The sequence below is a fragment of the Scyliorhinus canicula genome, chromosome 1 (genome assembly GCF_902713615.1).
Source record: "Scyliorhinus canicula chromosome 1, sScyCan1.1, whole genome shotgun sequence".
Classification (NCBI taxonomy): Eukaryota; Metazoa; Chordata; class Chondrichthyes; order Carcharhiniformes; family Scyliorhinidae; genus Scyliorhinus; species Scyliorhinus canicula.
Window position 1 is genome coordinate 134,003,055 of NC_052146.1, and position 15,824 is coordinate 134,018,878.

Consider the following 15,824-nt stretch of genomic DNA (forward strand, 5'->3'; position numbering starts at 1 on the left):
CTGGGTACCCATCCGGCCCCGGGGCTTTACTTGACTGCATGGCCTTTAGCCCCTCTGCTATTTCCTCCAACCCGATTGGGGCCCTCAGCCCTTCTACCAACCCCCCCGTTCACCTTCGGGAACTTCAGCCTTTCTAAAAATTGCCTCATCCCCTCTGCCCCAGCTGGGGGTTCCGACTCATACAACCTGCTGTAAAACTCCTTAAACGCCTTATTAACCCCAGCTGAATCACCGACCAGGTTCTCATCCCCGCCCTTTACTTTCCCTATCTCCCTGGCTGCCTCCCTCTTTCTGAGCTGCTGCGTGAGTATTCTGCTGGCCTTCTCTCCGTATTCATAAATCGACCCCCTCACCTTCCTCAGCTGCTCCATCGCCTTCCCTATAGATAACAAGCCAAACTCTGCCTGTAGCCTCTGTCGCTCCCTTAGAAGCCCTGCCTCTGGGATCTCTGCATACCTCCTGTTGACCAGCAGTATCTCCTTTATCAGTCGGTCCGTCTCTGCTCTGTCTACCTTCTCCCTGTGGGCCCGTATCGAGATCAGCTCCCCTCTAACCACCGCCTTCAATGCCTCCCAGACCACCGCTGCTGAAACTTCCCCCGTGTCGTTGACTTCCAGGTAGTTCTGAATACATTTCCTCAGCTGCCCGCATACCTCTTCGTTAGCTCGGAGACCCATGTCTAACCTCCAGTGCGGGCGCTGGTTACTGTCTTTACTAACCTGCAGGTCAACCCAGTGCGGAGCCTCGTCTGAGATTGTGATCGCCGAGTACCCCGTGTCCACCACCCCTGTCAGTAAGGCCCTGCTCAGAATAAAAAAGTTAATTCGGGAGTACATTTTATACACACGTGAGTAGAAGGAGAACTCCTTCACTCTCGGCCGCCCAAATCTCCATGGGACCCCCATCCATGGCATCAGACATTCTCCCACCTATTGTTCCCTCCCCCTTGCTCGGACACACCTATGTAAAAGAAAGACAATCCCAACACAATTGCCCGAAAAACCCCCCAAGAAAAACAAAGAAAAAATCAGCAGAAGATCCAGCACGTAACATTCATACCTTCATCCCCCATCAGTGAAAATGCAAACTTTAACTCAGACAGCTCTGCAACAGGCCCCAGATCAATACAGAAGGCATTACAAATAATGTCCGAAAACAAGAAACTTTTTTTTTTGTTGAGCGCTGCAGCAAAGTTCAAAGACCTCAGTCCGCCACCAGCCCTTTCCTCCTAGCGAAGTCCATCGCTTCCTCGGTAGCGTCAATGCGTCCTGAGTAGAGTCAACGCGTCCACAACATGTGCCAGGCTCAGCCTGATACAATTTAAGGTTGTTCACCGGGCTCACATGACAGTGGCCCGGCTGAGCAGATTCTTTGGGGTGGAGGACAGGTGTGCAAAATGTGCGGGAGGACCGGCGAACCATGTCCACATGTTTTGGACATGTCCAAAGCTGAGGGGATTTTGGCAGGGGTTTGCAGATGTCCTGTCAATGGTGTTTAAAACAAGGGTGGCGCGGAGTCCAGAGGTGGCGATTTTCGGGGTGTCAGAAGACCCGGGAATCCAGGAGGAGAAAGAGGCAGACGTTCTGGCCTTTGCTTCCCTGGTAGCCCGGAGACGGATACTATCAGCTTGGAAGGACCCAAAGCCCCTGAAGTCGGAGACCTGGCTATCGGATTTGGCTAGCTTTCTATGTTTGGAGAAAATCAAGTTCGCCTTGAGAGGGTCACTGTTAGTGTTCACCCGGAGGTGGCAACCGTTCGTCGATTTCTATGCGGGAAATTAATCGTCAGCAGACGGGGGGAGGGGAGTAGTTTAGATTAGAGTAGGGGGTCAACAAGGATGGGGCCTGTACGAGAGGTAAATGGCTTTTGCACTATGTTTATGGTTTCATGTATATTGTTTATTTTGTTGTTGTTACCATACCAAAAATTCCTCAATAAAATGTTTATTAAAATAAAAGATTTGGACTTGGACCGAGGGCCAGTTTAGCTCACTTGGCTGGACAGCTGGTTCGTGATGCAGAGCAAGGCCAGCAGTGTGAGTTCAATTCCTGTGCCGGCTGAGGTTATTCATGAAGGCCTCGCCTTCTCAACCTAGCCCCTCGCCTAATGACAAATTTAATTGGCTCACTGTCATAGGGTTGGGCGGGGGGGGAGGTGTTGTTTTGGGTAAGTGAGCAAATATTTGCTGACACAAAATCCCTCACCACACCAAGCTATTCAAATTCTGGCAGACGTGGTGCGGGAAGCAATTGAACAGAGAACAGCTGATTTCATCCATTGTCACAGCCTGCGGGAAGTGATATTGTGTGTGGGAGTCCAGCTTGAGAGTGGAAATTTAAAAAAAAATCAAATGAATGTTGATTTTCCAGTCTTAACTAATGCATTATCATCCATAGGTTTTCTACTCTTACAAATACTCCTCTGGCATGACCCCCATCAGTGCTATTGGCTTACGTTTATCCCTCCCTTTTGAGATAGACACCGCCATACTAAACAGTGAATTAGACAGCAACCTGAAAAAAAAAACAGCCTGAAAACTCATCCAGGCGTTAAAGGGCCCTGGGCCTTGAACTCTTCACTGTCTGCCTGTCAGACCAACTCTCAGCACGAATGACTAGACTGCCTCACTTAGAATCCTTTGATCCCATGATTTTATCTCTGCTGCTTACTCTACCCAGGAAATGTTATTTTCAATAAACGTTTTGTCGGGTCTCATGAGGGGAGGTAACGACTTACTGATTAACGGTTATACAAAGAAACAAAAATGCAAATAACAGCTCTGATGAAGAGTCCCACCCAAAATGTTAATCAAGCTTTTTCTTTCAGATGCTTGCCATGTACTTCTAGCTTTCGATGCCTTTATTTTTGAAAAATGAGCTATGCTCACATCACTTAAACATTAGCATGCTACTGACCAATTTTTCCTCCCAGTTGTTTTGCTAAATATATATTCAGTTTTGACTTTGTATCAGCTTTGTTGACCTCTGGAACCAACTGCTTAGACAAGCATAATACGAGATTAGATTGGCATCCTTCACTTGGACTCCTTGGCTATGATTATGTATCTCTTTCTTTGCTTACTATCTAGGCCCAATGCCTCATGTCCTGTCACTCTATTGCTCTGTATTCCCCCTGCACCAATCTAACCAATAGGCCATCAGCACAGCTATTGTCTTGGGAGCATTAGGGTTAAATCAATGATAAGGGTAAAATGTATTAGTAGAGTAATAGTTTTGGCGAAATTAATAGGATTGAAGGCGGATAAATCTCCAGGCCCTGATAATCTTCATCCCAGAGTAATTAAGGCAGTGGCCCTAGAAATAGTAGATCCATTGGTGATCATTTTCTTTGGACTCTGGAATGGTTCCTACAGATTGGAGGGTAGCTAATATAAGCCCGCTATTCAGAAAGGGAGGTAGAGAGAAAACGGAACTATAGACCTGTGAGCCGAACGTCATTGGTAGGGAGGTTGTTGGAGACCATTATCAAGGATTTCATGGCATAGTATTTAGTAAGCAGCGGTATAATCAGACAAAGCCATCATGGATTCATGAAAGGGAAATCATGATTGACAAATCTACTGGAATTCTTTGAAGAGGTAACTAGTAGAGTTAACCAGGGAGAACTGGTGGATGTGGTTTATTTAGACTTTCAGAAGGCTTTCAACAAGGTCTTATCTAGCAGATTACTATGTAAAAAGTTAAAGCGCATGGGATTGCGGGTAGTATCTTGAGATGAATAGAAAGTTGGTTAGCAGACAGGAAGCAAAGAGTTATAATAAATAGGTCTTTTTCTGATTGGCAGGCAGTGACTACAGTGCTAGGACCCACATTATATATTAATGATTTGGACAAAGGAACTAAATATTTTATCTCCAAATTTGCAGAGGATACAAAGTTGGGTGGGTGGGTGAGCTGTGAGGAGGATGCAAGGGTGCTTCAGTGTGATTTGGACAGGCTGAATGAGTGGGCACATGCATACTAGATGCAGTATAATGTGGATAAATGTGAGGTTATCCACTTCGGGTAGGAAAAATAGGAAGGGCGATTATTGTTTGAATGAGTGTACTTTGAGAGAGGTGGATACTCAGCGAGACCTTGGCTGTCCTCATACATCAGTCACTGAAAGTAAGTGCACAGGTACAGCAGGTAGTAAAGAAGGCAAATGGTATGTTGAGAGGATTTGAGTATGGAATGGATTGGAATGTTTTACTGCAATTGTATAGGGAATTGGTGAGGTCACACCTGGAGTATTGTGTGCAGTTTTGGTGTCCTGATCTGAGGAAGGATGTTCTTGCCATGGAGGAAGTGAAGCAAAGGTTTACGAGGCTGATGCCTGGGATGGCGGGGCTGTCATATCAGGAGAGACCAAATTGGTTAGGATTAAAGTAATTGGAGTTTAGAAGAGTGAGAGGGAATCTCATGGAAACGTATAAAATTCTAACAGGATTAGACACGGTAGATTCAGAAAAAATGTTCCCGATGGTGGGGGAGTCCAGAACTAGGGGTCATAGTTTGAGGATAAGGACTAAAGCTTTTAGGCCTGAAATGAGGAGAAATTTCTTCACTGAGTGGAGAATCTGTGGAATTCACTACTACAGAAAGTAGTTGAGGCCAAAGCGTTCTGAGATTTCAAGAAGGAATTAGATATAGCTCTTTGGGCTTAAGGGATCAAGAGATATGGGGGGGGAGGCCGGATCAGGGTACTGAATATGATGATCAGTCGTGATCATAATGAATGGTGGAGGGAGCAGGCTCAAAGGGCCGAATGGCCTCCTCCTGCTTCTATTTTGTATGTTTATTTCTATGTATGCGTGGGGCAGCACGGTAGCATGGTGGTTAGCATAAATGCTTCACAGCTCCAGGGTCCCAGGTTCGGTTCCCGGTTGGGTCACTGTCTGTGCAGAGTCTGCACGTCCTCCCCGTGTGTGCGTGGGTTTCCTCCGGGTGCTCCGGTTTCCTCCCACAGTCCAAAGATGTGCGGGTTAGGTGGATTGGCCATGCTAAATTGCCCGTAGTGTACTTTAAAAAAAAGTAAGGTTAAGGGGGGAGGGTTGTTGGGTTACGGGTATAGGGTGGATACGTGGGTTTGAGTAGGGTGATCATTGCTCGGCACAACATCGAGGGCCGAAGGGCCTGTTCTGTGCTGTACTGTTCTATGTTCTATGTTCTATGTATGTTACTTTGCAAAACTTATTCACTGAAATATGCTCTGAAATGGGAGAGCCCGGTGGCTTAGCTTGTCTGTGCAATGGGTTCTGCAGCAGAAAAGTCCCAGGTTCAATCCCCGGCATGTTTGGAGTTAGCTGATCTAAGATTGGGCCGATATCAGGTGTCATAGTCCACTTTGCAAACCCTGGGTTGGGAAGAGATATATTGGCTTCAGTTCCCATTCCTCATCGTGCTCTGGAGCAAGGGCAGCACGGTAGCATGGTGGTTAGCATAAATGCTTCACAGCTCCAGGGTCCCAGGTTCGGTTCCCGGCTGGGTCACTGTCTGTGCGGAGTCTGCACGTCCTCCCCGTGTGTGCGTGGGTTTCCTCCGGGTGCTCCGGTTTCCTCCCACAGTCCAAAGATGTGCAGGTTAGGTGGATTGGCCATGCTAAATTGCTCGTAGTGTCCTAAAAAGTAAGGTTAGGGGGGGGGGGGGGTTGTTAGGTTACAGGTATAGGGTGGATACGTGGGTTTGAGTAGGGTGATCATTGCTCGGCACAACATCGAGGGCCGAAGGGCCTGTTCTGTGCTGTACTGTTCTATGAATTTGTTATGTGCGCGGATGTCAGATGATTTCAAGATCAGACTCAACCGTGATGCTCACTGTGAAGAGCCCACTCACACCGAGGGTAATTTTGGGATTTGTGTGATGGTGTACCTCAGCTGGCGGTGAATCGGCAACCTGTTTTACATCTGTCTGGATTTTATTTCCATTTCCAGGAAAGGTATGAAATACGCTGGCAGTTCATAATCACTTGAGTTACACACGGTTACGCTTGCTCATTGTCTGGATGTACGCAGGAGTAGTGGGAGTAACTGTAGAATGTACTTCAGCAGTGGCCAATGCCCTCAGGATGGGGGCAAAACTCCTTGCTAAAGAATTTTGTGAACAAGTTATCACAGAATGTAACATTCACTAGCTGCGAGTTTGCGGGCACAATTAATCCCTTGGTTATAAACCACAGGTTATAGGACTGCATAAAGATCGTATAATAAGCACTAACCTGTCCTGGGACACCTGCAACACTTGGTAAATTGTGATGTGGAGGGTCATGTTTCCATGGAAATTGTAATTTGCTCCTTTGTAAATCCGAAACTCTGCTGCAGTGACGATTTCACCTTGAGGAATCTGTGTTAAATCAAACTTAAATTCTTTCCACTGTGCCTTATGGTGAAAAACATCTTCATTGTGCTCCACTGTCAAAACAACAACAAAAAGAGTCATTGTTTAAATGTGTACATTTCCCAATCCTTTACCAATGCTACTCTATAATTGGATACTATATGTAATGGGAGAGCCTTCAGCTGGGTTCCAACTCCTGCCTGAAATCGGAAACTCTCCAGTTTTTGTCCTGCACCAGTATGAAATACCAGTCTGGAGCTTCATCGTTTGATTTATTGCATATTCCTACAAGAGAGAGCGAGAGATTGCTGATCTTTGGTACAGAAATGCCTTTGCTATCCACACAGTGTTAACTTGCTGAATAAATTTGAACTCCATACAATTGACACAGCACAGCGATTAAAGTGTTTTTAAGTGTGAAATGAAGACTAGGTTTTAAAGGGAACAAGCCACTTGCTTGGCAAAATCTTTCCCTCTAAACACATTTTCCTATTAAGAGCTTTTTAATGTGGAATATAACGTTGGTGAATGCCGTTGATTTATTACTGTCATTCCTGGTACATTATTCAGTTTTTCAGTACCCTTTTGACTCTTGGCAGCAGGAATTCACTATAACTGGAGATTGTAGCATGGCAGGAGAAGTGAGAACTCTGTAACAAAAGATTAAAACTCTTTTTTGAAACCAAATGAATATTTAATGTATCTTTTTTCAAATACATATTTTTATTAACTTTTTCAATTTTTAAAAACATAATTTGCATTACACATATTTAACTACCATTTAACAAACCCTCCCTCAATCCGAAAACAATTCATCGACTAATTAACTACCCCTCCCTTTAGCTGCTGACTGAGGCTAATTCCTTAAAGTGAGATACGAATGGATGCCACCCCTTATGAAACCCCTCCTCGTTCCCTCTTAAACTAAATTTAGCCTTGTCTAGGCTCAGAAACTCCATTAAATCTCCCAGCCGTACGGAGGCACAGGATGGAGAAACTGACCTCCAACCCAATAGGATGTTCCTTCTCGCCCCCAGTGAGGCGAAGGCTAAGACATCTGCCTCTGCCCCTGTCTGGAGCATCGGCATGTCCGATACCCCCAAAATGGCTCCCAGGGGATTGGGTTCAAAGTTCAACTGTAACGCTGTTGACATGGTGCTAAATAAGTTGCCCCAGAACCTCCTCAGTTTTAGGCACAACCAAAACATGTGCATATGATTGGCTGGCCCCTTCCTGCACCTTTCACAAATGTCCTCCACCCCTTTGAACAGGCGACTCATTCTTAACCTCATTAAATGTGTCCTGTAAACTGTCTATATATATGTTTCTGGAACCCACCTCTTCATTCACCTGAGGAAGGAGCTGTGCTCCGAAAGCCAGTGATTCGAAACAAACCTGTTGGACTTTAACCTGGTGGTGTTAGACTTCTTACTGTATTCGTGCCAACCTCGTGCAGGAGGTCGATGCATTTACCCTTCGTAAAATTTCACACTACAGCCCTTCCTCTAACATCTCTCCCATTCCTCCTCCCATTAGATTCAAATTAATAGGCGCTTTGACCATCATTTTGCACAATATGAACAACAATATCCTCACCTTGCATTGATTTTATTTTTTTTCATATAAAGCTAAGGGAGGTTAGTGGTTTCACAAACCAGAACGAAATGCAGAGACATAATTATAGGAATGTTCAGCTTTCAAAAATAAACTCCTAAAGAGAAGGAATTAATTAGAGGGCAAAAAAAACAGGGCGTGTTTCAAAAATAAAAAAGTTACTGAAGATTTTGCGTTTTCCAAAACCACGTGTCCCATTCTGAAACAGTTGGGACATTTTAAACCTTGGTCTTACTCCAAAGCAAGATGATGCGAGAGGCAGAAGCAGGAATCCTCCATCCAGGATGATTTTCTGAACTTTCTTTGATGTGACTGTTTGTGCTTCTGCTTCCCAGTCATTGGAATGTAATAAAGCTTTCACCGAGTTCCATTGATAAAGCCAATTGAAAAAAAATCGAGGAATTTCAAGCGTAAATTACATCCAGTGCAAATTGAGTTGCCATGATCGTGTACGATGGCTTAAAACACACTGCGGGTGAAATCTCCCTGGCTCACAGAACTGGCCATACCCGACCAAATTGATCAGCAAGACACATTTCTGCCAAATGCACCTGTTTGCTTTGAAAACGTTCTTAACAAGTAAACTTTTCATTTGTAAGCACCTTATTAAAATCTACTCAACATTAACAAATTAATTTGAGAAAGTGACAAGTGTAGATTATTGAAATTGGCAATTAAAATTAAAGTAAGTTGTTTTAGGTATTTCAGATTAGGCTACAAGTAGTGAACTACCCAGTCTTATTAAAAATGTATGTTTTTATCTGATAAACTAATTTTTAGCTTTCTTAATAAAATAGCACCAGGTTAGGACTCAAATGTATCAAAGTGCGTGTTTTAACGCAATGGGAAAAATAAACAATGAGAGATTCTAAAATGCTGCCTGATTGTGCTGTTTCTGGTGAGAGTTCATGATTGTGACTACACAAATGAGTTTGAGTGGAAACTCAGTCACCTGAGTGAACACAACTAGAAGTTCAATGCTATCCAGAACAGAGTGGTTCGCTTGGACTCTGCCACTCTTTTGCAACAGGCACAATTTTGGCCTGCAATGGCACACAATCTATGGGATGCACTGCAACAACTCACCAAGGTCACTTATATAGCACCTCCTTCCCCTTAGATCTTTACCACAATGTCGAAAAATATGCAATAATGTTGTGGGACTACCATTGCGTTCCCCTCCATAACCCACACTTAACTGGAGTTGGATCTTTATGGCTGTACCTCTGATGTTGCTAGATCAATATCCTGCAATTTCCTATTTAACATCATTGTGAGGACACCATCAACACTGGGTTAAGGAGGAGGTCCTCAGGGAAAACAAGCACTGGTAGTAAATAATAATAATTTTTATAATCTTTATTAGTGTCCCAAGTAGACACTGCAATGAAGTTACTGTGAAAATCCCCTAGTTGCCACACTCCGGTGCCTGGTGGGTACAGGGGGAGAATTCAGAATGTCCAGTTCACCTAACAAGCACGCCTTTCGGGACTTGCGGGAGGAAACTGGAGCACCCGGAGGAAACTCACGCAGATACGGGGAGAATGTGCAGACTCCGCACAGATAGTGACCCAAGCTGGGAATCTAACCCGGGTCTCTGGAGCTGCGAAGCAACAGTGCTAACCACTGTGCTACCGTGCCGTCCTCTGTGACCTTGCCAGTCTCTTGCAATATCTTTTAAGCAGTTATTTTTCTGCTTGATGAAGACTGGCCATTCAGAGCACCTGTTTTCTTGCAGCGTGTGCCTGGCACAAGATGCACTGTAATAATTCACAGCAGCAGGTGCAGTGAGAGGGACAGCAAGGCAGCATTTAACCAATTATGACTTCAAGAAGTCCCAGCAAAACTGGAGTCAACGGGAATGAAGAGGGAAAACTCTCCACTGGTTGGAGTCATACCTGGCACAAAGGAAGATGGTTGTGGTGCTTGGAGCTCAATCACCTCAGCTCCAGGACATTACTGCAGCTGTTCCTCAGGGTAGTGTCCTCGGTCCAACCATCATTAGCTGCTTCATCAATGACCTTTCTTCCATCAAAAAGGCCGGTAGTGGTGATGTTCACCAACGATTGCACGAAGTTCAGCACCATTCACAACTCCTCAGATAATGAAGCAGTCCATGTGCAAATGCAGCAAGATCTGGACAATATCCAGGCTTGGGCCGACAAGTGGCAAGTAACATTCACAAGTGCCAGGCAATGACCATCTGTCCCGACTCCCCAAAGCCTGTCCACCATCTACAAAGAGCAAGTCAGGAGTATGAAGGAATACTCTCCACTTGCCTGGATGAATGCACCTTTAACAACACTCAAGGAACTTGACATCATCTAGGACAAAGCAGCCCACTCGATTGGCACCTCATCCACAAACCATTCACTCCCTCCAACACCAATGCACAGTGGCAGCACGATGCACTGCAGGAACTCACCAAGGCTACTTAGACAGCACCTTCTAAACCACAGCCGCTATCCTCTCGAAGGACCAGGGCAGCAGACACATGAGACATCTGGAAGTTCCCCTCCAAGTCACTCACTATCCTGACTTTGAAATATACCATGTTCCTTCACTGTCACTAGGCCAAGATCCTGAACTCCCTCCCTAAAAGCACTGTTCCTCCACCACATAGACTACAGTGGTTCAAGAGGGGAGCTCACCACCACCCTCTCATGGGTGGGCAATAAAAGCTGGCCTATATCCATATTCCATGAATGAATTAAAAACTTACCAGGCCTCCTTCAACAGTTCCTTTCACGCTCACGACCTCGTATCACCTAGAAAGTCACGGGCAGCAGCCCCGTAAGAACACCACCACCTGCCATTTTCCTTCCGAGTCTCTGACTTGGAATTACATCCTTCACTGTCACTCGGTCAAAAACCTGGAACTCCCTGCCCGACAGACTGTGGGTGTACCTACAACAGTTGGACTGCAGCAGTTCAAGAAGGCGGCTCACCAACACCTTCTTGAGAACAATTGAGGTGGCCAACAAATGTTGGTTTTGCCAGGGACGTTCACATCCCAGAGTAAATATCCACTCTGTAAAATGTGGCAGCCATAAACTGTATCTGTTGTGTCCCAGCAGAATGTATTTTTGGAATCCTCTTTATTCAGAGGCGCAATTTAACAAAAAAAAGAGTCTACTCTGGGAGGGAATTGAGCAATCGTTCCCAGACCCCGCTATTTAAGAGCACTGGGTTTTTTTTGGCCCCCCAGCGTGGCAAGCCCCGCTGAGGCCGCACTTAGCCGCATACCCTGTACGGGAGGAGCTCATTAGTGCATAGCGCAGGATGAGATTGGGGTGCCATTTTTAAATGGCTCCTCACCCTGATGTGGCCCCTAGTCCTCACCCCCCCCTCCAACTCCTGCACCCCACCACATATGGGCAGGGCACCCCGGGCCTGATCCCTGGTATGGGCAAAATGCCAGCCTGGCACCTTGCCACTGCCAGCCTGGCACCAGGTGAGCAATAGAAGGCTAAGAGGGGAGTTGAGGTGAAGCCTGTTTACTCAGTGGGTGGTGGGAGCCTGGAACTTACTACGTAAAAGGGTGGTAGAGTCAGAAACCTTCATAAGATTTCAGAAGTATTTGGATGTTCACTTGCGCTGCCGTAACCCCTATGGCGATGTGTCAAGTGCTGGAAAATGAGATTAGTGCAGTCAGATTTCTGTTGACTAGCATGGACATAATGGGCCAAATGGACTCCTGTGCTGTAAAAGTCCATGAATCTATGTATGTAACATATGGTGGATAACTGCATTGGGAACTTTATCATCTTTTCCCCAGAACAAAATTATTTAGATGTCTAAGTAAATCAAATAATCCAAATCTTTACACTCAGCTTGCTGAGACATTACAAGGGTAGCAGATAGCACTTTGAAACAATATTGAGTGGCTGCATTTGAAAACAAATGGATGACATATTTCTCAGAATTCTAGAATTGTCACAGCACAGGAGGCCGTTTGACACTAGCTCTCCAAATGAGCAATTCAGAAATGTCATTTCCCCTGCCCTTTCCTGGATGGTGTTCCTTGGCTGGGATTCTCTGAGCCTCTGTGCCGCAATCGCACTCAGCATGGGGGTGGAGAATGGGGCGTCTGACCCGCGATTGTGTCCGATGCCTTCCTGCGATTCTCCAGGGACCGGAGAATTGCCGGCAATCACGCAAGTGGTCGACGTGGCGCCAGTCGGGGCCCACTGAAAGAGGCCCCGCCGCGATTCTCCGCCGACAACTGGCCAAGTTCCTGCCGGAGTGGTTCACTTATGGTTCCACCGGCGGGCACTCGGAGCGGTGGCTGCGGGTTTCCATCACGGTGGGGGGGGGGCCTCCAGGACGGCCAGGATCGCGATCGCGGGCCATCGATCGCCGTGCGTGCACAATCTGGGGGGCGCCCATATTGTTGTGGCCGGCCCGCTGTGTGGGTCCGCCATGTTGCGTGGGGCAGGCGGGGACCGGCGGCCGGAAGTGCAGGGCCTCGTATCAGCAGCCGGAGCTGCGTGGACTATTCTGGGGCCCTGCTAGCCCCCTTCAAGATGGAGAATCACTCCAGACTTTCTTCAGGAAAGTCCGGAGTGATTCGCCCCCCTTTTCTCTCTGGCGTTTGGACATAGCCCCATTAGCAGACAAATCCACCCCTTGTTTTTGATTGATGTATTAGCTGTTCCTAGATCGCTAGATAAATCAGCACAATTAAGTAAACAGACCCTGATTATATTAGCGAATATTAAAATGTAACCCTCAGATTTCAAGTGCGATATGCTATATGTAAATATTTAACCAAAAAGAATGGCTTTGCATACTATCGCAGGCTATAACTAGGCATTGTGCTGCACATCTGTAAGGGCCCTTCCTGTTGATTCCCTTATTTCCCATTTCTTTAACTTTGTGACTATCAGGGCAGCATGGTGGTGCAGTGTGTTAGCCCTGCTGCCTCACAGCGCCGAGGTCCCAGGTTTCATCCCGGTTCTGCGTCACTGTCCATGTGGAGTTTGCACATTCTCCCCGTGTTTGTGTGGGTTTCTCCCCCACAACCCAAAGATGTGCAGGGTAGGTTGGATTGGCTACGCTAAATTGCCCCTTAATTGGAAAAAATGAATTGCGTATTCTAAATTTAAAAAAAGAAAAAAAAAACTTTGTGATTGTAATTTTGATCCATGGATATTTAATGGATATATATCTTTAAGTCGAGCAGAGGAAATGAGGAACTCAAAAGTCACAAAATGGTACTATACTATGGAGGTTTAGCTTCTGAACAGGAAAAAAATTAGACTTTTTTGACACTCAAGGGATCGGAGAGATTCAGTTTGATTACTTGGCTCTTGACCAATGAATTGGCAATAGGTCGTATTCTGCCTGACAACAGACTGTGATTGGGTCATAACCGAGTGGGATGGTTTACAGAGGACGCGTGAAGTGAGAGTTAGATCCTGGATGTTAAGAGGAGAGTGTCTGACTGTCTCTCTCCCTCTCTGTACAGAAATACTGCCTATCTGCTGTTTTGCTGAACCTGCAGAGATGTTTTTGAGATCAGGATGAATCGACAGTGAAAACCATTACAGACTGAAAGCAAAAACCTTAAACTGAAAGCCTGGACTGAAGAAGGGTGTACTGAAAGACATCCATCTGAAATAAAGACTGTTATCCTTTTACTTTCATCATTATTTTACACCCCTCTTTTCCCTCTGTGTTTGTTTGTCTTGTGTGTGTGTGTATGCGCGTGTGTGTGTGTGTGTGTGTGTGTGTACATATATATATATATATATATATGGGGTGAGCTAAGGGGGGGGATTAGAAATTAAATAGTTAATCAGTTGTATTTGCTGCATAGAACATAGAACAGTACAGCACAGAACAGGCCCTTCGGCCCTCAATGTTGTGCCGAGCCATGATCACCCTACTCAAACCTACGTATCCACCCTATACCCGTAACCCAACAACCCCCCCCCTTAACCTTACTTTTTATTAGGACACTACGGGCAATTTAGCATGGCCAATCCACCTAACCCGCACATCTTTGGACTGTGGGAGGAAACCGGAGCACCCGGAGGAAACCCACGCACACAGGGGGAGGACGTGCAGACTCCACACAGACAGTGACCCAGCCAGGAATCGAACCTGGGACCCTGGAGCTGTGAAGCATTTATGCTAACCACCATGCTACCCTGCTGCCCCCATGCTACCCTGCTGCCTATTGCTGTTGCCTGCAGCTATTGTTATTAATAAAAGTTGTGTTAAAATTTACTAACCTGGTAACTGTAGTTATTGGGCAGCCAAAGACCAAAGACTTTGGATATTTTCTAAGAATTATCTGTTCAGTTCAATTGTGTTGTGACTCAGGGTCAAATGGTGCTGGAATTGACCGCGCACTCGCCCAGGGGGTCGTAACAATTAATACTCAACACTGTAGGCCGAAATAATTAAAATAATGGAATGAATACATGATGAAATTAGATTGTGTATATATGCATTGTTCAAAACGCCTAACAAAATCCTCATACTTGTACCTGTGCATGACGATTGAAATCACAGCACAATGACAGTATTAAGATTTGTTTGTGGAGAGATTAGTATGTTCCTCAGATTTTAATTCTTTTTCTACATCCGGCAGTTTGCTCTAAAGGAGGGGGAGCCACTGTTTCTTTCCTGAAAGCCTTTCGAACGTGAGTGCAGCAGCTGAATTGGAGACGGAAATGGAAGTGAATATTTCTCAAGCCTCAGCCGCATGGTGAAAAGCTGAATCACAAAAGGGTGGCTTGGCAGAAACTGCAAGAGTCTATACATCACTGTTCGCTGATTGATTTTATCCAAACAGTATTATATTTTTAGAAACTTGTCAGAAGGTGAGAATAAATAGCAAGTTAAAACCGGCAGAGCCAGGAATGCTGGTTTACTGCACTTTGGACAGAGTTTACAGTCTCTCAGCCTCAGCGAGAGAAAAACACATAAACATTCCTAGCACAAAGGTATTTCCTGATTATGGAAATATTCTTGGAGAACAAAATGTTTTGGCACCCCAAGGACCCAGTGGATAAAAGCACAAGATACTTTATCTTGAAGTAAGCCATTTGGCTCATCTTAATTCACCTATCCAGAATTCTGCACAGAAACAGACCAATCAGCTCAATTGGACAATGCCCATGTTATGATGCTGCATGACCCTCTCCCAATCTATTGATCTCTCCCACCCTGTCATTTGTCCCTCAGTTAGCTGGAGGATATACTCATTAACACTATTTACTGTCCTGTGCTCTTCTCCCATTTGCATCATGAAATATTCGCATCTCTTCCCTGGCATTCTCTTATTATTGCTACCTCCCCCACCTGAAAGCGGGCAGAGATAATGGGCGGGATTCTCCGCTCCCGGGAAAAATCGGGAGGGCCGTCATGAACTCGGCCGTGTTTCACGACGGCCTTGGTGGCCGTTCCTCACCCCCTATTCTCCCCTCCCGGTGGGGCTAGGAGCAGCGCTCTGTAACTCTCGGCCGCGGGGGCGTCGCACCAAGAATGACGTGTCCGGTACGCCTAATGACGTCAGCCACGCATGCGCAGGTTGGCCGGCTCCAACCTGCGCATGTGCGGCTGACGTCATGACGCTGACGGCACGAACCTGCGCATGCGCGGTGGCCGTCTTTCCCCTCAGCCGCCCCACAAGATGTGGCGGCTTGATCTTGCGGGGCGGCGGAGGGGAAATAGTGCGTCCGATTTGGACGCCGGCCCGGCGATCGGTGGGCACCGATCGCGGGCCTGTCCCCTCCCGAGCACAGTTGTGGTGCTCTTTCCTTGCTAGGCCACCTACAAGCCCCAAACGGGCTTCTCTCTCCCGTTTCACGACGGCAGCGACCAGGTGTGTTTGCCGCTGTCGTGAAATAGCCGCGAACGACA

At 46.2% G+C, this 15,824-nt stretch overlaps 1 protein-coding gene across 3 annotated transcripts in view; it reads right to left on the reverse strand.

The window, feature by feature from the left end:
- The window catches only part of LOC119967672 (bone morphogenetic protein 7-like), a 107,731-nt gene that overhangs the window by 36,579 nt on the left and 55,328 nt on the right, over positions 1–15,824 (reverse strand). For all 3 annotated transcript variants that reach the window (XM_038800509.1, XM_038800499.1, XM_038800490.1), the window contains one exon: positions 6,217–6,409. In XM_038800509.1, the coding sequence (XP_038656437.1) occupies positions 6,217–6,409 (193 nt within the window). The remainder of the gene's footprint in view (positions 1–6,216; positions 6,410–15,824) is intronic.